The sequence below is a fragment of the Syngnathus leptorhynchus genome, chromosome 20, assembly GCF_054491065.1.
Source record: "Syngnathus leptorhynchus isolate UIUO chromosome 20, UIUO_Slep, whole genome shotgun sequence".
NCBI classification, from domain to species: Eukaryota; Metazoa; Chordata; class Actinopteri; order Syngnathiformes; family Syngnathidae; genus Syngnathus; species Syngnathus leptorhynchus.
Window position 1 is genome coordinate 4,467,806 of NC_141214.1, and position 26,049 is coordinate 4,493,854.

The 26,049-nt window shown below is 43.3% G+C and overlaps 1 protein-coding gene across 4 annotated transcripts; it reads left to right on the forward strand.

Annotated features, from left to right (window-relative positions):
• Positions 1–395: 395 nt before the first annotated feature.
• fhod3a (formin homology 2 domain containing 3a) lies at positions 396–25,888 on the forward strand. Of its 4 annotated transcripts, XM_085900908.1 has the most exons (29): positions 396–573; positions 642–867; positions 4,277–4,386; positions 6,120–6,187; positions 15,188–15,255; positions 15,513–15,618; positions 15,683–15,777; positions 15,854–15,965; positions 16,047–16,141; positions 16,209–16,352; positions 16,421–16,656; positions 17,486–17,602; positions 17,725–18,144; positions 18,562–18,621; positions 18,716–18,850; positions 18,949–18,999; positions 19,581–19,792; positions 20,232–20,540; positions 20,633–21,348; positions 21,497–21,634; positions 22,149–22,307; positions 22,369–22,551; positions 23,025–23,144; positions 23,220–23,381; positions 23,457–23,647; positions 23,721–23,931; positions 24,252–24,402; positions 24,470–24,634; positions 24,715–25,888. In XM_085900908.1, the coding sequence occupies exons 2-29, from the start codon at positions 703–705 to the stop codon at positions 24,795–24,797; spliced, it is 4,782 nt and encodes a 1,593-aa protein (XP_085757034.1). In that variant the 5' UTR covers positions 396–573; positions 642–702; the 3' UTR covers positions 24,798–25,888. The 4 variants fall into 4 exon arrangements, with proteins under 4 accessions (XP_085757034.1, XP_085757032.1, XP_085757035.1 ...); XM_085900906.1 differs by having other exon boundaries at positions 396–867; XM_085900909.1 differs by having other exon boundaries at positions 396–867; positions 20,633–21,339.
• The last annotated feature ends 161 nt before the right edge of the window (positions 25,889–26,049 follow it).

A 26,049-nucleotide genomic window follows, 5' to 3' on the forward strand; every position in this document is an offset into this window, starting at 1 on the left:
TCCAAGGAAAGTAATATAGAGGAAGTAGAACGGTGCACTAACGCCCTCTATTGACAAGCCACAATCAATCTACCTGAAATTAACCAAAACCAAATGTTAAAAATCCAGAAATATTTTTCAGCGAGTCAAGGGTCTATTTATTGAGGCCACATGCAAGTTTTTTTTTCATATTTAAATAAAATCCCAACAATGACTGCAACTACAAATCGAGCTGAAGTAAGAGTTACACGCTTTTGAACAAATTAAATATTACATGTAAATTACATGAGGGACAAATACTTTTCCTTTGGAATATAAACACAGAGACACAAAAAAATAAGGGCAATTGATGCGTCACACTTCGAGTGCAAGTGCGTGTGTGTTCGCATGAGAGACGAGGAGGGGGGGGAGGGAGGTGGATTTACTCTCATACAGACAGTGGAGCGGCTGTCAGTGTCAGACAGACACTCTCCGGCACCAGGCTGCTGGAGTCCGCCTACGTCCCCCTTTACTGGCCACCTGCCTATCCCAGAATAAAACAGAGCAGTGCAAAAAAAAAAAAAAAAACTGCAGCAGAAGACGAGAGACAGCATAGTGAGTCCATCCGTGCAGGATCAAACCTGGGTCCCGGTTGCCCACTTGACGACGCTTGTTTGTTTTAGTTACCAGGACATTGAGCTCAGCAGCCCGGGGAAAGCTGGCAACCACTTGCATGGATGCACCATGGCCACGTTTGTGTGCAGGATTCAGTTTTTAGACGACACCGATCCTTTCAACAGCACTAATTTTCCAGAACCGACCCGACCGCCGCTGTACACCTTCAGGGAGGACATCCCCCTCATCAACCAACTTGCAGGCATCCACCGGCTCCTGCAGGCTCCACACAAAGTAAGACTTCTAAAAGTATTGACAAACTCTACTAGAAATTCAAATGCTTGTGTAAATAATTTTTAAAAATTGACTGCTCTATATAAGTAAAAAATGGTGTCCTCGGAATTATTCAGCAAGAAAACTATTTTCAGAGCACACTGGGGTGAAATATATTTTAAATGTTATCCTCCAGACATACAGTAGCAACAAACCCTCACCACAAATGTCATTTTTCCTCATGATAAACTACTCATTTAATCCCATGGTGGCATATAGTGGCCATATTTTAGGCTAGGACTAGAAATAAGATGATGCACGTGTAAAGATCTGTAAATCTTTGTTGACAGGCAGCCATTATTAGTGCAACTCGTCATATCCCCCAGCATCTTCATTTAGCTAGACACGAGCGCAACAAATAGCCTGACACACAGGTGTATAGTGGTCACTGTCAATTTCTGATGGCCATGTGAAAAGGTCCAAAAGGAGCCCGAGGGAAAACTCCCAAACAGCGCCACATTCCTTCCAACCTCTCACATCGTCGGTTCCGACCAGATATGTGACATTGTTTTTACTGTAAGTAAAAAAAATTGAAGGTGTATATTAAAAAAAAAAAAAAAAAAGGGGTAGCCTTAAAGAGAGTTGAAGTGCTTGCACACAACTCTGACAGCAAACCCACTTTCGACAGCAAAGTGGTTTTCCAGACCAGTCCATCTTGAGCTTCCCCCGTATTTTAAAAGCCGCAAAACAAATGAAAAATGGCCCACAGCGCAGAAAAGCTTATGATTACAACCTTGACATGGACAGATGGCAACGGCTTGTGTTCGTGTTTGCAATTTGGTGTGCGATGGCAACCGGAGACTGACTTTAGATTATAGGGATGAAACTGAAAAGTTGCACTTTTTCCCTCCGTCTAATGCTTAAGAGACTTAATTGGGATTATGTTGTTGAAAAATGTCACAGTTGCCGACGGTTTTACACTTAATGAATGTTGATTTTTTTTTTTTTTTTTTTTGAAGGGGAGTGATATTTGATAGCGTCTCTTTGTCAAAGCAAAATAACCTCCTGTGTCCTTCTCTCAGAAAATCCTACTGTATTATTATATTGTGACTATGTGCATGGCCAGCTGGGTTAAACATAAAGTATAGGTCACTTGTCCCAGAATTCCTGCGGGCCAGGCCCGGATGCCTGCAACACTTTGTTCTTCTCACTTTGGGTGACATGGTTTTCCTGACCTCTTCCCCCCTGTCTCCTTCCTCTACATCTCTGACCACGCGCCAGTTTGTACACACTTAAACACACACGCGAGGAAAGACCGGCGTGGAATGCGGGTACGTTTACACGTCAACAGTAAGATTGTTTTTTTCACGTGTTGTCAAAACAATCTCACAAAAATTCTTCAAAACAACTTAAAATGTTGTATTGTGCATGCCAGGCCACTAGTTGGCGATGTTTCATACCCCTTGTTCAAATGGCAGTTACTGTAAAAATTTAGTTAATCAAGACAATAAAAAAAAAAAATGCAGCTACCCGTACAAATCAATACTTGGTTTGATTATTGCAAAAGTGTGCACACCCGCTTAAAATTCTAACGTGGCTGCATTCACTGATGCAACTCTGATTGCCTTGAGAAAGTTCTTAAAGTGTCATCGTCCAAGTAACATAAAGGGGCCGTTACCAGTGCAGGGAATACAAGCAAGCTTGATGTTATTCTAACATGGAAATAATTACTCTCCACTTCAGGGGAGAGTTTGATTAAATGAGTGTAAATAATACTCGCTACTAAGTGTTTTTGGGCACAGCCTGGGACTTTACAGTTGCTACTGGAACTCCATCCAGTCGGCCCACCGGAGAGTTTTGAGAACATGAGACCCCCTTTGCAGTTATTAGTTTTACTCGTCTACTGAGACACTCAACTAGGATAAAAGTGGCTGCGCGGTATTTGTGGAATGAAAGCAGCGCTAAATGTGCTGAATAATGTGGGACAGATTAGGCGCAAGAAATGCTTTTGTCTTATTTCAACTTCAAATTGGGGCAGTAGGGCAGGACGTGATTAACAACCCCTTTGTTCTCACCCCCCCCCCTTTCCCGAATTTGGTCATACAAACTATCTTAGCACAACTCACAAAGCATGAACCATAATGCAAAGTTGTGTCGTTTCATTGACATGCAATTCAATTGTCAATTCTGTGCAGCATGCTAAAGATTTTAAGCATCAGGTAAACAACTCGATAAGCAAATTGGCTGTCGTTTTAATAATACGGCGGCGTCAAACACGGAAACGCAACTCCGAGTGCGTTTTAATCCGCTTTATCGACTGCGTTTTTAATCAGGGTTGTGTCTGATTATTTACTGTCCCATGTTTTGCCTTTCCCCCGTTGTTGGATTAGGATTTGGCTCAGATTAAAATGAGAGAGAGGAACTAGAACAAGACAAAAAGTCACTACCCTTGCTGGTGGCCTGCTCATACTTTAGAATGATTTCTAAATTTGACAATCTCCATAATAGAACTGGCCTCACTGCCCCCCCCCTCATGCAACTCCCAGGCTTCACAGACACACCTCCCCTTGGGCTCCTGAGTGGACGCAACCACAAGTAAATATAGCAAGGTTATATTTACGCCGCCAGTCGGACCGTCTCTGTTTCCGAGTTCGAGGGCCCGCGGCGGGTCTTGTGATCAGCGCCCGTCGGCCACAGTGTGTCGTCATATTCCTCGGCCGGGCAGTCGTTTGGCATCACACCATTCCAGGTCAAAGCCAAAGTGAGGTGTTCAATTCGAATTCAACACTTTTGACTCGGATCTCATTCATCAGCAATGAAATAAATAAATGGGATGACATATGTTACTTATTATGCATTGTTACCAGGATACTCTTAGCACCTGCTATCAACTTGCGCTCATAAACATCAATGCAGTCGGTGTACGGATATATATTCTTGTGCACCTGGTTTTAAACACCACGGGGTTTCCAGTTACACAATGTACTGGAGCGACTGACGCACAATGAACTGGATCAACTAATAGCAGATGTCACCGCTGCATTTATTGGTTTTTAGCAACGGGACATTGATTTCCATACACATGTTTTACACTATAGACTTCTTTATGTTCACATGTCACGTGTTTCCTTCTCTGTCCCCTTTCTTGTTTGACTTTTAAGTTGTGTTGATTTGATTTATAACCCCCCAACAATAATTCCTTAGTACATAAAAAAAAGCAACCACATGAAAAACACCCCTCCCGCCGTTTTCACTCAAAAACGCTTTGAAACATCTGCAACGATGGAGACCAGCCATTGTAGCAGAACTAGAAGGAATTGCGAGAAGCTTTCAAGACTTAATGATTCAGCATTTTGTCAGATTGAGCTTTAACATCACGGGTCGTCTCTATAAGCCGCCTATTAAAACCACGTCTTTTTATTTTCCATAGCTCGATGATTGTGCGCTGCAGCTTTCCCACAATGGTACCTATCTGGACTTGGAGTCCTCCTTGGCAGAGCAAAGGGACGAGCTGGAAGGCTTCCAGCAAGATGAAACAGGGTGAGATGGCTTTCTTCATATCATCATTTATCACACACTGTGGGAATACATCCATTTTATATAAACAAGCAATACAAACTGCTCCCATTCTAATATAACAGGGAGGAATCATAAGCAGCTTGATATGGATTTCTCTGGAGCAGAAGTTCATGGAAAGTATGAAGCACTGTGGAAACACACGTACTAATTTCCCTCCTTCTTTCCCGACAACTCATATTGCACCAACTGTGCATTTGAATGAATAAAGGAATCCCAAATAGTTCATGTGTGTCACCTGCTGGTGGCTTTCTTCACCCTTGTAAATCATTTTGTCAACTTTGGCCAGATTTGACAGTATTTGGCGGTATAGCGAGTCGGCACTATTTAAGTCATCGCAGAGATTTGTGGTATGCGGATCTGTTAAATTGCCGGCGGCAGAGCGCTAAGCAAAGACAAAACCACAAAACCTGCGTCTGTGTGCTTGGGTGTTGGGCTCATGTGTCTGCTTTGTCAGCTATGCTTTCACATAATAGACAGGTGAATAAAGGCGTGACTTTTTTTAAGTGGCTGCGATCTGGAGCAACCGGTTGGATTGGAACAGTGTGACTTTCAATCAATGCGGATTTTTTTTTTTTTTTTTTAAACAAAGGTTACAATCGGTCAATGAGTCATAAATTGGGGTTGGGTTAAACTTGCCATTTGAAATGCACGGCTCCCCAAAAACATATTTTCCCACTCTTCCACATTTTTCTTATCAGTTAAGTACGATTTGCCTAATCCTGATTATTTAATCCTCAAAAAATATATAATCCAGTTTTCAGTGCTTTCTGCGGCTTGTCGTCACAACTGAGTTGATAGTAAACAAAGGGGAAGAAAATGGGCACAACAACTCGGGTGTAATGTTGCAGAGTGGAAGAAAACCTAAGATGTAAATGTCAAAATATATTTTAAGAAACAATGTGTATCTTTCCAGGATAATACGATGAGAGAGAACATTTGTGTTTTTCCATCAACAACTAAACAAGTTCACTTTAAAATTGTGATTATCAAGAATCCAGAAAAGATATTCAGGAGTGTTTTTCTCACAACGTTCTGTTATCATGATTGGAGTTAAAGATTAAGACTTGGTTGGATGAAAACATTGAGTTTGATTTGTTTGCACAAAATACCATCATGCCTTCCTGTCATGTACTCATTTTGTTTTTCAGACTACAAAATGAATGGGAAGTGTTTTGTCTGCAGCCCTGCTGTCTCAATTTTTTTTGTCTCAGATGGTTATCAAAATAGGGGGTCTAGGTTTTTAAAAAATATCCATGATTGTGTGGCATCTTTAAACATAACAAAAACAAACAAAAACAATGGGCTTAGAACTCAACAAATTTTTAGATGCCACTCCTGCCACACAATTGGGAGGAAATAGACAAGGGACTGTACAAAATTAACAAACTCCCAAAACAATCAAAGTCACAAAGGAATCAAGACATTCATCACGACGACAATCATGACATGTGGAATGTGAGTTGCGAAACGAACAAACAGACACACTGCAAAAGCAGGTTACTAAATACAAGTGAACTAATGAGACAACGAGGCACACATGGACACGAGTGCCCGCCTTTGGGAAATAATCAATCGAGATCAGGAGCAAGACTGACCATAACAGGACCCAAAAACAGAATAAAATAAATAAAATAAATCGATAAAATCGTCTTTCACTTTCATTGGCCTTACATGTGTATTTTTATCTCCCGCAGGTCCAGAGGGAAAAAGCACAGTGTTGTTTTACGAACCCAGTTGACCGTCCGCGTACACGCTTGCATCGGTGAGTATCACGAAACCAATTTGTATGATTTCTTCAAATGAAATTGCAAGCCCATATGGTCGGATCCATGAGCAATCCAATATGCGCCGTATAGTGAACATCCAGATTTGGGATGATAGACCTCCCGCTGTGAGAAAGCTCCCGATGCACTTAGTGTAATATGGTATCAACATCACTGCGAGTGACGATAATGATGATAACTTCTGGATGTATAGCTAGTTGTCCATTTTTGGGAAAATCTATTTTCTCATGGCGGTTTGTCATGAAAAATAGTGTTTACAGTGTTTAGTCATTTTTTTGTTATTTTTATTTCAAAACAAATATGTGTCAGAATAATGGAATGTAAATCAGTCAGAGCCACTTAGGAACAATTAACAATAATTTGCATGATGATGTCCCAAAGTTGATGACTTGTTAACATGCAAGACTCATTCCCCCAGAAAAAAAAATATAATAACAGCAAAGGCCATCTACTGCAAGTCGAGCATTAATATTTCCCATCATGGGTTTTAATTTTCTCACTCTGCGAAGGAAATTCTCAGTAGTCAAATCACATAAAGTAAACAAGGTTTATTTTAGCCGTCTCACGGAAATATCCGTGAACACATGGGCGATTTAAATATCTTATTACGGCAAAGCGGCTCAATCTTTTTTGCACGGAATCTCATGAGAGTATTTAGTTGCCATTTCCTGCCCCCTTTCCAAAGGCATTAAATTAATCTCTATCTATGCTTCGCTCTTTCCTTCTCACCGTCATCCTTCATGACCTTTCCGTAGCCAGCGTCAACACAGTCCGTGCCAGTGATAGCAGCTAACTCTGAATGACAGAATCAGTGCCTAGCAAGAATTGATTAAAAATGAGACGAGGTCAAATGAGTTGATAGCGATGCATAACCGGAATGAGATCTTCAAAACATGGATTAGGAACCTGTAACCCGTTGCAAATAAAAATATAAAAGCCTCAGTAAACAGGCCACAGGCTACATGACGCTACATTGATTGAGCGTAGGGATTGGCGTTGTTGGCTAAATCCCTTTCTTACACCACCACAACGCGCATGCCCTCACGGGGGGGATTATACATTGCACATCTCGGCTTTAGCAAAAACAACATTGTGTTTTTCTGTCATTTGGCATGACATAAACAACCGCTTCCTAGAATTGTCTCTAGCGTGCTAACACCGAGTCTTTATGAGAACCGTTTCACCCTCCAGCTAGGATTTAGCTGTTTAGGAAGTAGCAGTTCTAATTCTACAAGCAGTGTAATGTGGTCTGTTCACTTTAGGGACATGCCGACTAGTTGCCCCGCCCTCTGTCTCAGTTGTCCACTCAACTACTTCTTTAACGCTCTCTAATCCTTCCGAGGTCTTGACCCTTCAAATCGCTTGAGTAGTCGTCAGCTTTTTATCCGCTAAATAACAAAAAGTCTGTCTCAATCAAAGACTGAGATTGCTTGCGGAGTATTGCCTTGAATGTTCCGTGTTTCTCAAGAATCTGTGTACGATTACAACCGGAAAGGATCAATTCCTTTTGTAATCTCACTCGTATCACAGTTCGTCGTCTCTCGGTGTCTATTATACGGCCCGTTTTGCCAAATTCTCTGAGATAATCCCATGGTCCGCATTTCCATTAGAGTCAGAGTCACAACCTCCTGATTAAAAGATAATTTTAGCTGTCGCAGGACTAAAAGCAGACTGGTGGAGAGAGGTGGTTCCAGAATGGGAGGCGGGGCAGTGACAGACGGAACGTTATCTTTAGAAAGTGTCGACACGACAGAAACGTGACGAAGGTTAGCATACTGCTTAAATTTTTGTTTAGAACTATCTCAAATCTAACAATATTTTATTTATCCACTATACCACTGCAATATTGAACAACCGTATAAAACGTTACACTCTTAGCTCAAGGTCAGTCACTACAAAGACTTTGATTCAAGGAAGTAATGACACAAACATTTCAAACTAATCAGGGAGGTAGACATTTTTCATTGTCAACGTTGTTTTTCTTGTGGTCGAACTTCCCACATGCGGCAATTACTTTTGGTTTCAGTGATCAAAAATAGAGCCGGCTATGGTATTTGACAGGTACGCCACACTAATGACAGTTGTGCAGTAGGTAAAACAAAAGGCCATGCCTGTGTTCTGGCTTCTGTTCAATCTGTCTTTGGAAACAAAATATAGATACACTTATTTGTAAGTAATCCTCATCTACTATAAATTACAGTTTCAGTAAATGAACCGTCCGGACATGATGGTGCAGTGACAAGTGGCTGTTTCTATGCCAGCAGGGGTGCAGTTGTATAGCGCAGTCTGGCTTTGAGATGCAACGAGAGAAAACAGCTGGTTCCAACAGCGATTTACTGTGCAGGCAACGGGAGATAAGGCCTGGCGATGGCATGGTGTGACAGGGAGATAATGTTTGGCATTGGCTAAGCTAGGAGGGGGGGGGGACGTCAAACGGGACATCTGTGGCTTTGCAGTCATTAAGGTCCGGACACATTACGGCCGAGCTGAAAGGCTGCTCGGCAAAAAACACACTCTAGAGGTTTGTTTCTGTCAAACAGTTCAGTTCAATGCCGGATGCAATTTTGGGGGAAAGCTAAATAACTGTACCGTACCATTTTTGGCAATGTAATCGCGGGGTTCCAAAGATACGATGTTTACAGACTGACATGGGAAATCACACAAAACGACGGTTGTCATTTGTTGGTTATTCTCTCGTAACCTCATCATGGGCGAGGGTTTGTCGGTGTGATGCTATTTAAAGTGCATAGCTTACGTAGCTTTCACCATCTGGCCACACACAAACACAAGCCAGATAAGGGTTTACCGGCTAATGCGTACCGTGGTTGAGCCGAACTCGATTACGATGAATTGAATTCAAGACAGATTTGTGCTGATTTCAAGTATTATTAGGTGTTGACGTGAATAGAACTTGAGTCTCTTTGGGCCCAGGGCGGCTGCACCCTTTACTAGTCATCAGTCAATTACAAGAAAACTAATGAGACAACCATTCACACAAACATTCAAACTGTCGCTGGGGGTGAAATGAATTGATGGGAACATCTTAATTTGTTGGACAGTTGTCAAATGTTTTAAATATGTGCAAGCCACACCAGCAATGTCCCCACCGTAGTGTCACGGGACACTACGGTAGAAGTTATTGAAAAAAATAAACAGTCTGACTAGGCGAGCTTAAATTTTTGGTGTCTATTTCTGTGCCCCCAAAAATATATCCACTGGTTTGTTCACCTGTGGCTTTGGCTCAAAATGTGCTTGTGTCTATCAACAAAGATATTTTTCTCAATCTGTTTTCCTACAAATCAGAATAGAGGACACCCTCATCGCCAGTCACAGCAGGAAGGCAATACAGGGAAAAATCGCTCGCATAGTTTCCCCTTTACCCTCACCGCCGGCTGCATGAGCCCATGTGAGTCATGGCTGCTGTGGGAGATGTGGAGCTGCTGAGGTATTATGGATGGAGGTGTAAAGTGGTGGAAGTAGCGGAATAATTCAGCGGTAGCCTCAAAGTGGATTTGTGCCTTCTTTGACTTTCAGCTCTTTCGAAACCATTCGGGAAACATTATAAACTTCAAAAATTGGAACAGACATCAAACGCTGATTTTCTTAAATGTCATAGCGAATAAACGTCAAATGGTATCCAGCAGCAAGAAGTGGTGTGTTTTTGCTTGCTGTGGATGTGGCAGGGTTTTCCCAGGCCTACACTTATGCTGACAAACATGCGCGACACAACTGTTGTGCTCTGACTGTTTGGAGTGAGCTTTCCTAAGCTTCAATGCATCGACTGGAAAAATAATAGCCTGTGTTAAAAAGAAGTGGAAAGCGCAACGGGTGACTCAGTGGCAACTTTGAGTTAGGTGAACCAGCCTCTAAGTCCAATAAGTTTTTATTTTTTTAATTAATATAGATACAGTCGCTTGTACTTTCGAGTAATTTCCTTTAAGTGTCTGACTTGTCCTAGTTTTGTCAGCCTGTTCCATGTCTGGAATATTTGTCATTTCCTTTTGGGTCACCTATTAACGCTGCCTAAAGACAACATTTATAGCTATACAAACATGTTACATAACCAGGAGACAGAATGTGAACAATTCTGTCCTACGTTCCTTCCTCTACTATAGATACTATTCCTAAAATTTAATTTAACTTGTCACGGGAAGACAAATAGAAATTAAAAAAAAAAAAGAAGCACATCACAGTATGTTGGAGGGCTGTAGTTTTCCTGGTATGAAGATTACCTAAATGGTTGGTGACCATTCTTTCCTTATAAAAACACCCTAGCCCAGTTGATGACTGTCACTGCATGCCAAGGTTTAAAAATATATTTGTGAAAACAAAAATTCCTCTTGCACCACTGGAGCTAAGATTTAAGACAATGAAAGCCAAAGATACAAACTGGAGGTTTTAAATCAAGGATCCACATTGTATGGAAGAAATACTGTATATCACGCCATGTGTGTGCATGCGTGTGTGTATAACTGCAAAGTCTGCATTTTTGCTTATAGCCACCGAGCTCTTCTCCGCAAACCTCTGGCTCATCTGTTTTAATCATTTTCCAACCATTACATAATGCAATAAAACATTAGGATCACCACAAGCTAAACATGCCCAGCACGCGCGGGAGAATGCAAGCTTGGGGTCCGATCCAGTCTGTTTTTTTTAATTTTTTTATTTTTTTTAAGGGATGATGGGTTTAGCTTTGTGAGAAGCTGATGTGTTCCAGGTAAAAAGAGACCCGTACGAATCAGCTGGCTGCAGACCCAATGGAACAGGAAGCTGCATTTGGGTCCAATACAAACATGCGAGCTGCTGTGTCATGTAGTTTTTCATGCAAGCTCATGAAAGTTATATCATAAATTCAAATGCCCTGAGTTGTTTCAGAGTTTTGTGCAGTGCATTTATTTCTTGCAAAAGCCAATTTACTAAAGTATAGCAGAATCATATAATTGCTAGACCTGAGCTGACATCAATCTCCATATCACAAAGGATTATATATTCTTCATCTAAATATTTAATCCCTCTCGTCGGGAGTTTTCTCTCTGTTGTTTATCCGACATGCGACATCATTGCACATGCACGCCGAGGCCGGTCAATTAACAATGACACTGAGCGTGAGAAGTGAGAAAGGGCGTGAGAGGGTTTGACAAAGAATGGGTGGGGGTTGTTTTAGCCAAAACACTGAGTGCTTGTTTCACACGTGCGTAATAAAATCGGAACTTTCCCACAATCACGAGTTGCAATTAAAATCGAGCTAATCACTCGGCATAAACAACCTTTGATACTGCTATTCTTTATTGCATGTATCCCACAAGAAAACATCGGAGGTCTTACTTTGCACTCACACGAAATTCATGGGCCCTCGATCGTCATCCGCGCCATCAGTAGCTTCCAGCGCTCCTCCGAGTGGGCCAAGACCAACAGAGAAAAAAATAGACAGTCGCAAAATAACAGAGTTGTCCTCAGCAGTTTGGTCGTCACGGCCTGCCAAATGTTCCTTTCTGTCTCGGTTTGACATGAGAATGTAATCGACCATTATCCAAACTCTATTAGCCTCTGAGAGATTGATGGGTTATATTTTCCCCCTCTCTAAATGACACACTCATGAACATGCAGTACTAGCTGTACTTTGACACCAAGACTTTGATCTTTTCTGACAATAACATTGGAAGTGATTGTCAGTTTTTTAATGAATATAGATGAGTTGACGCAAGAAGTTGAACTGGCAGTAAAAGTGCAGTTGTGAGTGGAATTTATTCCGGGAAACATACATCCATTCAAATTATTTTGTTAAACAATTTGTCATTTGTAAAATCTCCTGTAATTATCTGTGGTGTACCCCAGGGCTCATTTTGTGAGCAACTTACATTCTCTATTGATAATTCTAGACATGATATTTTTACTTTATTCCCTAAAATCATTTTTTTTTGTGACATCAATACCTGGATGAATATGTAGAATATATATGTGATGTAATTTATGTTCAGAATGCACAAGTAATCAGTGAGGTATCCCGTTAGCAATATTTATCACGATTGCATTCTCTGGATACGGTCATATTCTCCTGCCTTCATGGAGACTGGAGCGTAACTTTCAATTTGGAAACATTAACTGTTGTGGAACTGTCACATTATGTTGGTGTCATACTTGATAGCGTGAACTTTAGAGGGCCTCAATTGACGACGTGACAGCAGCAACAACAAAAAAAAGTGACTATCCATGTTACAGCGTGTGTGATACCCAGCTTGGCTATATTTAGCATGATATACTGACACTTGTGAGATTAAATGAAGCCCTTCAGCATGCCATCATACCTCATGCTCTTCTCACGTCTTTATTTTAGAAGACCGAGTTTAAGAGCCAACTGACTGATCGGCCCACACAACCGGGTTGGGACTTTTTTTTTTTTTTTTAGGGGTACTATTAAATCCTCAAGAAACACGAGTCAGCGGTTTTAACTGAGCTTAAACCGGGGTCTCCTTTCGAGTATGACCCACTGACAGTTGTGCCACGGAATAATGTTATCCTTGGTTGACCTTGAACATTCATGTGGCTAAACAAAGATGAGAGTGAACTAACCACCATGGCTAATGTCATTTCGGGACCGACAATTTCAATAAATTGATGAACGACCTATGGAATGTCAGCCTCGGTTGACTTGTGTGAGTTCTGTGAGTAGATGCAAAGTAAAATGTTCAGGGATTAGTCAAAGCTGAAGGGTCACAGGGCTAATCTCATTATGGTGGGAGAAGGAGGGATCTCAGCACGCCTGAGTGATTTAGTAAGAAGAATCCACTGTGGGGGAATCCCTCAGTGCCCAGGACACTCCCACTGATCCATGCAATTTTCATTCGCTATTCCGAGTAGATGGAAATGACCAAATCGTCCTTTATAGGTGTCAAATCCTCATTAATCCGATCTGGGACCAAATTCCACGCATCCAAATCTCGACTACCTGGTGAAAGGATATCGAGTAGGTTGTGATTTGAGACTCGATAGTTTCCCCGATTAAATGCAGTTTTATCTTCGTTGGCCGAATGATTGGAGTGTGATGGTCCATTGTTTCAGGAAAATGACACCATATATTACATTATATATATCATCAAAAGTCACAAGTGTGTTTTAAACTTCCCCTAAAATGGATTCCTCACTTCTAGTAGATCTTTTTTACTCCCCGTGGTTGAGCAAAAAAAATAAAAAATACCCCCCTTGGTGTAGAATTTGACGAAAAATGGGCTTACAAATGAATCGCAGACTTTTACAATAAAACTTATTACGACAATAACAGCTCATTGTGGGGTTTTTTTTTCTTTCCTTTATAAAATCTATTTTAAGGTGCTATATGGGATTAAATTATGTGCTGAGGCTGCCACAATGTGAGGTCAGGGTGAAGAACTTTGTGTCCTTTCAAAAAAACAAAAAAAAGAAGACAGTAAAATATTTTGAACTGAAAACGTGTCATCTAGTCTGCATCCACATGCTGTGTGCATATCAACGCCTGCGTTCACAGACAACATTCGAATACAAGTACAAACCACAATGACACATCCCAGCCAGTGTTTCAGGTTTCCTTATGACAATAATAAAACGCGTGGCCGGGGGAAAATGAGAGCCTGGTCTGTGTAGAACACGTGGACAGCCAACTCTTTGCTTAGCTTTGTTTTTGTTTTTTTCTTCTTCTCTGCTCATTTGTCTTCATTGATGTTAAGACCTGCCTAGTTTGTGAGTTATTCTAATTCCAGTCAGTGTAAAACAAACTGTACTTGCATTCTAATTAAGTATTTATCTCCAGGTATGTTGATAAACCTGTAAATTCAGACTGCATGGACAAAAAGTAATGGGACACTTTTTCTTTTTTCAGGAAACTGCTTTAATTTTTGTTCATTTTATGCGTAGGTAATTTTAGCACAATTATGAAAATAGTAACATGGCTTTATTTTTACACTCAAGCGCAGGCCACAATGAATTGGGCCAAGTTTGGACCTTATCACAACTGCTGACAAGACTTTGATAGACAGCAGATGTTTCAGTAAAGGTTACCCTGACAGCTTTCGCTCACAGCTCGGTGAGGTTGTCACTTTGTACGGTTCCAAGAATGATCCAGTGGCCCAGACATACTGTTCCTGGCTTTGACTTAAAAGGAAACTAAAAAAATGGTGTCAACGAAGCCATAAAAGTAGTGCAGGCCACCTTTTATTGTCCCCATAAGGAAATGTTGATAGCAAAATATAATAAAAAGATAACATTTTTCGGGCACAACTAAATGTATGGACGGACATTTTATAGATGTTGCTTCGTCGGGGAGACAGACAGTAATTTATGGTGTGGAATGATAATGATTGTGACCCTGGTCTTGGGTTAGCCTCATTTGGTTCAGTGATTGTTACCACTAAGCTCCAGACAGACAGGACAACGCCGCAGCCTTACTTTTAGAAAATCCGTTTCCCCTTGAGATGGTCCAAAGGTTTTCATATCAGGAAGTAAATTCAGGATTTATACATGATTAATAAGGTTGTAAATATGTTTTTTTTATGTTGCAAGATTGACAAGGTGAAGCATGATTGCAGCGTTATCAGCACTTCCAGCATTTAGTCCCGAGTACTTTCCATGTCATGACCTGAATACCTCACGACTAAAACCCAGCCAGAGTCTCATTAACATTCCATTACAACTCTAATCACTCGTGCAACGTGTACATGCGCGCATATGTTTGTGTGTGCTTGTGTGTCCGTGCGTGACAAACGGGGTGAGAGGCCGTACACGTGCCGTGCGGCCATTGGGGACACGGTAAAAGCGTGCGGTGGTGTTGGCCAGCAGGGCATCGAAATCCATCCATTTATTGTCAAAACCTTTCCACATCTGAGATTCATTGAGAAGTTTTTTTTTTTTAAATGTGCAAAGCTGTGGAATAAACAAGACCTGCCAGAAAGGAAACGTTTGGGGATATTGGTAATGAAATCATAACACCTATTTCTCTCTCTCTGCAGAAAAACTGTATAACTCCAATGGACGTGACTTGAGAAGGGCACTGTTTTCGCTCAAGCAAATCTTTCAGGTAATATGCATAAAAATGAAGATGTTTTTTGAAATGCAGTTGTGGTGCCGGCTGTATTCTTTGGATTTGGTTATATAATTAACCCGTTGATCTAGTTTGGGTCATACGGTTCTCAAGCAAAGAACATCACTTGATGTTGATAGTTTGGTTTAAAACAGAACTTTACTGCCTCCTGCTGGGAGGGAGCAAAGAAAAATGAGATTATTGTGTGGATGTATAATGTAGAGCCTCACAATATTTATTTTTTTTTACTCCAGGATGACAAAGACCTCGTCCATGAGTTCGTGATGGCTGAAGGTTTGACGTGTCTCATCAAAGTGGGCGCCGAAGCGGACCAGAACTACCAGAACTATATATTAAGAGGTATAAAACAATCAGAAACACATTCAGGCAGAAATTTTCATTGAGCCAATTTTTGGGTTTTCAGCTCTGGGACAAATCATGCTTTACGTTGACGGGATGAACGGCGTCATAAGCCACACTGAGACAATCGAGTGGCTTTATACACTTGTGGGATCAAAGGTAAAACAATCAAGACATTTTTGTGTCATTTTTTTCAGCACAACTAGTACAGTGTCATTGTAATCCTCTGTTCTAGTTTCGCCTGGTGGTTAAAACAGCAATGAAACTCTTGCTGGTCTTCGTGGAGTACTCTGAGTCCAACGCCTCGCTTCTCATAGAAGCCATTGCCGCTGTGGATTCCAAAAGAGGTGGACTGTAATTCATCATTTGCATTTCTGTTGATATACAAAGTCATTTGCCCGTTTAATATTTGAAACCGGTGTGTCCAGGTTGCAAAGCGTGGTCCAATACTATTGAGATCTTGCAGGAGAAAGACGGCGTGGACACAGAGCTCCTGATCTACGCCATGACCCTCATCAACAAGGTATTCATTGGAGAGAAAAATGTTACCAAGAAAAGTATTCGTATCAACTCTGGGTTTGTTTCGACAGACGCTGGCAGCGTTACCGGATCAGGACTCCTTCTACGACATGGTGGACGGTCTGGAGGAGCAAGGAATGGAGACGGTAACCCAGAGACACCTGAATCGGAAAGGAACTGATCTGGATTTGGTTGAGCAGCTCAACATCTATGAGGTTTGTATTTTAGAAGCGGAAACTAGCCGTGATAATTGGAACTCAGAAGTGTTTTATTGATCAACCAGTCCACCCTCCGGCATGAGGACGGCGACGATGACAGCCAACCTCCGCCGACGGGTCGACGGGATCGTCGGCGAGCGAGCATCGGCGGCGGGGATAAGCGGTGCGGATTGGAGAGGAGACGGAGCCGCAGGGCTTCTCTGGTGCGATCCGGCCAGGCGTCCCCCTGCAGCCCCGCGTCCCCCCAAAGGGCAGGGTTCCATCCTTTTAACGGGCAAAGAGCTGAGGATATTAGCGAAAGGTGAGTGAGTCAACAAGCCAGTCATCACTTCTTGCAGGATTTATCTTGAATTACTTGAAATAACTCGAGAGGAAAAGCTTCACTCTTTTGTATCGACACTTTCCGCTCCAGAGCACTTTCAGGTTGCCTTCCATCCATGTAAGTTGAAAAATATCAGCTTCTGACCTCCACTGTGGTCCTCTACTACTACTACCAAGATGCACTTTACCACCATGCTATCTCTATAGCTCAATGTTTGCCGAGTCAGCACTTTATCACAATATAAAATAATTTGCCGTGTCACACTATTAAACAAGCACAGGCTCCTCCCTCACTCGCACAAAGGTTTGCATCATATTTTGCCAAAGTCATTTTAATATTGGACAGGTTCATCACAATTGTGGAAAGTTTTTTTTTTTTATCAGTAGTTCTACTAACACTCTTCTTGTCTCTGTATTTTATTTTTTTTATTTTTATTTTATTTTATTTATTTTTAGGTTATCTATTTCATATCATTTCTCTTAATTTTATTTTATTTTGCGAATCATAAAATTAACATCGATGTTATTCTACAGCCCTCCCAAAAATACTGTGCTCAGCATTTTTGAGATTTTCCAACAATCCTCCAACATCATCCCCTACGCCGCTTATAACCACTCGAGAGCATCATTGCATGATTTGAAAGCCGATCATGTGATCCTCTGAATAATACTCGATTCATTTCTCAATTCACATTCTTGAATCGTGATGTCTTGTATTTCTTAATAACCTTGCATCCATTTTCCTGCTATCCACCCACGCATGTAACCAAGCCTCCTTTCTGACCACCCCTTCCCGATTCCTTCCGTAGAGATGAGGAATATGAGGATGCAGTGATAAAGGAGTATGAAGAGGATCCGCCCGCCCTGACCGAGTCCGATTCCGATGAAAACGATGACGCTTTTTTGACTAATCAGAGTAGTTCCAGGTACAATGGGGCCAAAGCGTCTTATCTCGGGAGCTCTTGGAAAACCATGGCAACACGTTCACTGTTTTGGGTTCCTATTGCCGCTTATGTTTATTCTTCTTATTCCAATCCTCTCTCCTTAGCTCGGTTCGCCATTTTCCATCCATCATTCAACGGACAATCCAATCCATCACCATCACATCCAAACCCATACACGAGCGAGATCCCGGGATTTGGAAGGAATCATCTTCCGTGTCCCCTCCTCTCATGCCCTCCCCCCTAAGCCCCCCCTTGACTCCTCTGTCCCCTCCTCCCATGCCCTCCCCCCTCAGCGCCCCCTCTCTTCTGGCCGCCCTGTTGGCCAGGAAGAAGGTCACCAGCACGGTGCCGGCCAGCAAAGAGGTCAGCCCGCCGTTGCGCGGCGGTTCGTATCCCTCCCCCGAGCACCTCCCCTACAAGCCCCACTCGCCCTTTCACCTCTTCTCCTACGACATGGAGGAAGACACATCACCTCAATCTCCAATCCAAGCCGAAGTGCAGACAGATAATACGACACCTCCAAGGTCAGAGGGAAACCCAGACTTGATATTCCTTCCCATCTTTTCTTCTTCACAATCAAGTCTTTGAATGCTCACTGGTCTTGAAATCACTTTTTATTAATCCTCGCCCTGAAAGGCTTCACTTGGGTTCACCATCACACTCCTCCCCCCCGTTCCTTTTTCCACTCTTCTGCTGTGGACCTCTATGGGATCTTCTCGTCACTTCTTAACATTTCTCATTTACATACAGTGGTGGCTCTTTACACTTTGCCGGTTTTTGCTTTGATGCACTTCCCCCTTTGGCACTTGGATCTGCTCTTCAAGTAGTTTGATTCCAACATTCACAATATCGCACCAATTGTTTCTCGCCTTTGGTCAATCGACATATTGTTGCTTATCTTGAATGGCTGTCTCACCACTGTTTTGTTAAATTCTTCAAAGGAACGGGGGTCCTGGGTCCTACTCCACTCACAGCGGCTCCTCGACGCCCACTAGTCCCAGGTGAGCCCACCTGGCCCATTGGACTAACTCGAGTGATTCTATAGTCGATGACGGTGGGATATAAAAACGATTATTATAATTTGTGCTCTCTCAGGCCTCCCTTGGGAGGTCTCCTATCCTCCTCGTACCGACAACACCAAGAGTCGTTGGCGGCCGAACGAGAGCGTCGCCGTATGGAGAGAGAGGAAAGGCTGCAAAGGATCGAACGAGAGGAGAGGAACAAACACAGGTAAGACCTGGGTTAGGTTTAGAATTGGATTTAGAGTTTGGGTCTGCAGATGACACTGCAGGGAAAAAAAAAATCTAATCATAATCCTTGTGCCACAGCCGAGACTACTTGGATAAAATGGAGGAAGCCCGGTTGGCGCGGGAAGAAAGGTAAATAACAATTTTCAATTCTTTTAAATAACCTCCCAAATAGACCAATTTTCTGCAGCACTTTTGGGTTCTCATGAGAATTAGCCCCGGCTAACATGCGGAACTAAGATGTCCCCAACACATTTGCATACTGATGCAAATGTTTTGCTATTCTGCCACACTGAGGGTCTCATTGACATGCAATGAAACAATGCGTCTGTGTGGGTGTGGCTTTTTCCCTCATGGAAATATTTTGCATACAGTTCTTCAGTTTACCAAAAGCTAACTATTATATACATCCAATTAAAAGCTTCTTTCGGAGGATTTTAGATTCATTCATCACAATACACAGTTGGCCGCACTCCGCATCGAGCTAATACTCACACAAAGTATCCAGGATCTCTGAAGTGGTCTGATGCTAATGAAGTCGGACCACAAGTGCCACATATTCATGGGAAAGAGAGGAGGGGTTAGTGAAAGGAGCATATTGAGGGAGAGGGTCCGCTCTGTGCTCTCAGTTTCCAGCTGGCAGGTTGGACGTCAACATCTTTAGATTTCTGATCAGCAAACAAACAAGAAACTGATTCGATCCTACATCTCAGGTATAAGAACGTGGAGCGCTTGGCGGCCGAGGAGTACGAGAAGGAACGCGTCCCCCGCGGGCCGAGGACCCGCCTGGAACTCGACCTGACCTTCGAACCTTCCGAGACGTGGCCGTCATCCACGCGGAGCATCACGCCGTCCTCGCAGGAGGACGCTGAGGCCGACGACGAAGCCCAACAACCCGTTAGCACTTACGCATCCTCTCAAGCTGGTAAGAATTGCTAGTAAGAGGTTTATATGATTTTTTGGGGAAAGATTTAAAACTGTCCTCAAATGAAAAACTAGAAATTGAGAAAGTCGGTAAAAGGTCAAAGGGCGTTTTTAAAAGTGTCTTATTTTTGGGTGTGTACAGTTTCTGGCAATCAGGCCTCACGGCGCCGTGTTATTCTAACCTCGGCCGGCATCACTACGCCGACTGTAGCCCGAGTTGTGTTTGGATGCAAACAGGAACTGGGTCCTTCATTTCCTCTTCAGTTGTGGCCACAACCCGGCTTTGTGCGCCCGGGATGTGGTTTGGCGTTAGCCAAGTACTGTTTGTTTTCCTTGCGAGCGTGCGTGTAAATGCGTGTTGAGCCTTGTACAAATAGAAGGCTGCAAAAAATGTACGACACCACGTTTTGATGTCAAATAAACGAGAGCGTGTTTCTCAGTGACAGAAGAAGCCGACGACTCGAGGGCCAGCGTAGAACCCGAGGAGAACAAAACCGAGGAAGAACAGGAGGAGCAAGAAGAAGAGAAGGAGGTGCAAGAAGAAGCGGAGATCGAAAGCGAGGAGGAAGGCGAGCAGGAGGAGACTCAAGAGACGAAGGTGCACGAGGAGGCCGAGGAGGACAGCGGCATCCTGAGCGACAAGGAGCGGCAAAACGAGGAAGTGAACGAGAAGGACAACTGCTCGGCCTCCAGCATCTCCTCGGCGAGCAGCACCCTGGAGAGAGAAGAGCGAGGAAACAGCGAGAATGGTCAGTGTGGATTTCTTTTTGAGTTCAGATGAAATCTTTGATGAGTCAGAGAGACACAATCATTTTTTTACGTGCACGCATTTCCCTTTCAGACCTCAAAGAAGAAGTAAACAAACAAAGTAGCAAACTCAACAGTAAACTCTTCATGCTGGACATGTTGTACTCGCAAAACAAGAAACCCTGCGAGGAAGAGGAGGATGCCGAGAGGGAGAAAGAAGAAGGAGAGGGGGAGGACAAAGAGGAGACGCAAAAGGACGCTGACGGACAGCCGAGCGATGAACAGTTAGACAACGAGCACGATGAGAAAAACGAGCAGCGGGGGAGCATACGGCAATTCGCCGAGCGCTTCGGAGACTTGATCAAGGACATGAACCATCCGCACTTGGACGGCCAAGTCGACGATCTAATGCCGCTTCCTCCTCCCAAAAAGGAGTCGGACACCATCTGGGACCAACTCTTAGCGAGCCCTCGAGAGCTGCGCATCGGCGACATCAACTTCACCGACCTGACGGAGGACGACGACATCGACATCCTGGACGCTAATTTGATGAGCAGCTGCGGCGACCTACCGCCGCCGCCTCCCCCTCCCCTTCCTCCACCTCCGCCTCCGATGCTCTCCTTTGCTTCCTTCCCTCCACCCCCGCCTGTGCTCAGCAGTTGCCCGCCACCTCCTCCCTTGTCGAGCATGATGCTGCCTCCTCCACCTCCCCCGTCGTTCAGCTCCCTAATGCCCGGGCCTCCTCCCGAGCCTCCTCTCTTCAACAAGAAGAAGAAGACAATCAGATTATTCTGGAATGAGGTAAGAGATGTATGTATACAACAACTTTTCTTGTCATACTAAAATAAAGAGTAATTGCACATCCGCTCCAGTAGATGGCAGTGGAATTTCAAGCAAACGAATCCACTTGGGGGAGCGTGACAGAAAATAAAATGTGGGATCCTGACTGTGTGTTCAGGTGCGTCCAGAGGTGCCATGCAGGGACTACAAGAGGACTGGAGACTCTGTTTGGACCAAACTGGAGTCAGTGAAATTAGACACAGTCAAACTGGAACATCTGTTTGAGTCCAAGTCAAAAGAAATGCCTGTGACCAAGGTAAGTCTCCAGAGCCTCATGGCTCTCTTTGTTCCTTCAATATATTGAAGGTTAATCCAGGTCATGTGTGTTCTGATCCAGATCAAACAACTCCATTTTTGAGGGTCCAGTAAAACACGCGGAGCTAAGATACGGGCCTTTACAGAATTTCCAAGGATTTAATAGTTGAGATCTACGTAAACTCTTAACAAAATAACACCGGTCTGCAGCTACGATAGTCTCGGTCCTGTTAAGCTGTCAGTCATTGTGGTGATCCTCAATGTTCAGGACCACCATGTCTTCAAAGATGTACATGTGGCTCTTGCAAACAAATCCTGAAACACTCGTCTGGTTTTGCACCTAATGAAGTGTCCTTGGAGCAAACTGAAAGTCCCTCACAGCTGCAGATAATATAACCAGCGTGATGATGCTGTAAAATCTTTAAAAGCCCGTAAAGTGGACCACACGGTTCGAGAAAAGCAAGACTCGGTGGGAGACCCGACAGTGACCCTCTCGGTACGTTTGCGTGTTTTAGAAAACTGCAGCGGACGGTAAGCGCCAGGAGATTATCGTGCTGGATTCCAAAAGGAGCAACGCCATCAACATCGGGCTGACCGTTCTGCCCCCGCCTCGCACCATCAAGACGGCCATCCTCAACTTTGATGAATACGCGCTCAACAAGGAAGGCATCGAGGTACGAACACAAAGATTTTCATAAAAAGGAGCCCGGTATTAAATATCGTCTCATCTGACAGAAAATCCTCACGATGATACCGACGGAGGAGGAGAAGCAGAAGATTCAGGAGGCTCAATTGGTTAACCCAGATATTCCTCTGGGTTCGGCCGAGCAGTTCCTCCTCACTTTGTCGTCCATCAGCGAGCTCTCCGCCCGACTTCAGCTGTGGGCCTTCAAGATGGACTACGAGGCAACTGAAAAGGTGAGAATGTGTTTACACAAATATATGGATTGACAGGGTTGTGATTGCCTATAGATGCCACAAGAGGGTGCTGTTTCTATTAGATAAGGCTATGGCCTCAGCAAATTAGGCTCCGTCTCAATACTTTTGCCCATCTATCATCTCAATGTGCACCGCATCTGTGTCGACATCCGCAAAACATCAACGCAGTTACCTCACCGAGCTTATTAGCGGTCTTCCTCCGGCGCATCGCATTTGGCTCATATGGAGTTTAAAGTCCAAATAAACCCGCGTACCGTGTCGTCTTGTAAAGTTTGGCGCTTCTCACAAGATGGAGTCCTCGTTTATATTTCCTTTGAGGCTCATATTTCAAACCAAGGCCAACTGACCTCAATTCACTGCGATTTTCTGGGGAGGGGGGGGGGGGGGGCAATGTATTGCAAGTTGTTAGCAATAAATGATTCAAATTATTATTATTATTTTTTTATCCTCAGGAAGTAGCTGAGCCACTGCAGGATCTCAAGGAAGGGATGGAACAACTTGAGAAGAACAAAACTCTCCGCTACATTCTCTCCACGTTGCTCGCAATCGGAAACTTCCTTAATGGAACCAAAGTGAGTCGAGTTTAATTCTGGACTGATTTTTTTTTTTTTTTTTTGCATTTCTACAAATAAACATTGTGTGTCTAGGCGAAAGGTTTCGAGCTGACGTACTTGCAGAAGGTCCCCGAAGTAAAGGACACGGTCCATAAACAGTCTCTGCTACATCACGTCTGCTCGGTGGTGGTGGAGAACTTTCCTCAAAGCACGGACCTCTACTCAGAAATTGGAGCCATCACACGTTCCGCCAAGGTCGGCTTTTATACATTGCAAAGATGACGAGCTTTTCCAGCGAAATACCATAATCCTCCTTTTTTTGGATGCCAGGTGGATTTTGACCTGCTGCAGGAGAACCTGAGTCAGATGGAACGGCGCTGCAAAGCATCGTGGGACCACCTGAAGGTGATCGCCAAGCACGAGATGAAACCGCAGCTCAAGCAGAAGATGTCGGACTTCCTCAAAGACTGCGCCGAGCGAATCATCATCCTCAAGATCGTCCACCGCAGGATCATCAATAGGTGGCGCTCCTCACAATTCTACATCTATTAATAGCGGGGAAAACACCAAATAATTAACATCTCTTCCTGCCAGGTTCCATTCCTTCCTTTTATTTCTGGGTCACCCGGCGTACAGCGCGAGAGACGTCAGCGTGCACAGGTTCAGTAAGATCCTCAGCGAGTTCGCTCTGGAGTACCGGACCACCCGAGACCGCGTGCTGCAGCAGAAACAGAAACGAGCCGACCACCGCGAACGGAACAAAACGCGCGGGAAGATGATCGTGGACGTGGAGATGGACGCGACAGTGAGTTGTGAAGCCACCGTGGCCCCTTCGCCGCAAGCTCAGGTTCTTTTTCCTGCTCTTCTTCCTCTAAGCGGACTGCCGCTCCTTGAAATTCCTCCCTTGATTCTCTTCGTGTTCTTTGACTTTCCATCTTTCTTTCCCGTGTAGTCCGATGACGAAGAGGAGAGCGAGGTACCTAAACGTGTGCCCGTCTCCTGCATGAGTGTTTGCGTGTGTGCATGACATCACCACTATGGAAACTGATATGAAAAGACAAAAAAGACTTTCAAACATTTTAGCTGTCCTGGTCTGGTAAAGCTAATTTTTGTCTTGTCTTTTAGAGGCCACAAGGTCTGGGCCACGCAGAAGACGCAGCAGAACACGAGCACATGAAAGCCGTGCTGAGAACGAGCCTAAGCTGCGGTGGCGACAAGGACGGCAGCGCAGTACCGGGCCTGCGGACGCGTACTCGATCACGACCAGGACGGGGCGGTGAGGGCGATTGTGAGATAGGACAAATGAAATTTTGAAATTTGAATTTGCAAACGTGTGTCTCTAGGTGGCAGCATGCGAACGCGGACTCCGGCCGTGGAAGACGCTCAGGTGTGCGGAGACGACGCCGCGGATGAAATCATGGAGCGCATCGTGAGATCCGCCACTCAGGCTCCAGGAAGTAGACCGCAACCGCGCGAGAGGAGGAGGTCAAGGGCCAACCGGAAATCATGTAAGAACCAGCAGATGTACAAGAAAATTATACGCTCGCAGTCCGCCACAACTTGACGTGAATTTTTCTTTTTCTATCAGTGAGGCGGACCTTGAAAAACGGTTTAACCCCAGAGGAAGCGTTGGCGTTGGGTTTAACCGATTCCGGCGAGCCGCAGATGTAATATGGCGGTCTGTCCTTGTCGCCGTTTGCCTTTGCTACACAATCTTCTCATTGCACCAAGCGGAAGCTCCGAGTTTCTGTCAGCTGCTAACCTTGCCGGATGTGTCTGAGTGATGAAGTCAGTGTTGTTGTCGTTTTTGTTTTTATTTTTTTTTTGGAGTGCTGCACAATGACAATCCTCCCGAGGATGTGGTGAAGGAAGTGGCGGCATCGCGTAAAGTAGGAAAAGCGATGCTGTCGTTCGGGTTAATTGGAATATCTGTTATTTAAAGACAACGCCATTACTCCTATTTAAGCTGTGAACTGATGACCCAAAGATGAACTTTCACCCAGTTCCAAAATACCTAAAATCAACACAGGAAAGGCAAACCTGAAATGATAATTTTATGTAATTACAAATGGTTGCTCGCGGCAACCGAGGGTCTTTAATTGGCTGTGTGCCTTTCAACCAAAAAAAAAAAAAGGGATAATGTTGTTTGCTTTATTCATCTGCTTCTGTTTCCTGTTAACTTCCTCAATGTTGCAAACAGTTCATTTTTCTTTTTGGGTGAAAAATGTTCTCAGTATTTATTTGAAAGCTCTCACTCTTATTTTGTAAACTTTTTGCACCTTACGAAGTCACTCTCAGTAAAGGAAGTTTTTATTTTTGAGGAACTGTTTGCAAAGTGTAAAAAGATTTTTTTTTTTTTTTTTTTTTACAATTATTAAAGTGTTTGAAATACTTCCAGCAAAGACTGCATGTGACATGTTACATCGGTGTTAGTGGTGTGCTTGTGTAGTGCAGTTCAAATTATTTTATATGTAGAAAGTTGTATTATAGTTAAAGCAGAATAAACAGAAGAGCCTAATTTGTAAGATATAAAACTGTAGATTTGGTCAAATAGAGGGAAGTATTATTTTTATGGAGTTATTCCGTGCTGCTTTTGCTTTCAAAGCGTGTTTTTGTTTTTTTTGTTTTTCTTTTTAACTTTATCAAACTGAAGGAAATGAGGGCCCTTCACAACTTGGGAAACATCACCATGAAGTCCAATTGTCTCACTTGAAATGCTGTTTGTAAATGATCTACAGGAATGAAAATAAAATGGAAAAAAAATATTCAACATGTAATTTCATATTTGTTTAATACATTCATAGTACTTCCATAATTTTTTTGTAAAATTAAAAAAATCCTTATTTCTTCCAGCATTTCTTTATAGAAATATAATTTCAATATTATTGACAAATCTATCAAATAATTCTAGATATAATGCGCC

Coding starts and splice junctions, on each gene's coding strand:
- fhod3a (XM_085900906.1), top strand. CDS start 703: ATGGCCACGTTTGTGTGCAGGATTCAGTTTTTAGACGACACCGATCCT. Junction 16,657..17,485: donor GCTGAGGATATTAGCGAAAG/GTGAGTGAGTCA, acceptor TTCCTTCCGTAG/AGATGAGGAATATGAGGATG. Junction 23,648..23,720: donor CACCGCAGGATCATCAATAG/GTGGCGCTCCTC, acceptor TCTTCCTGCCAG/GTTCCATTCCTTCCTTTTAT.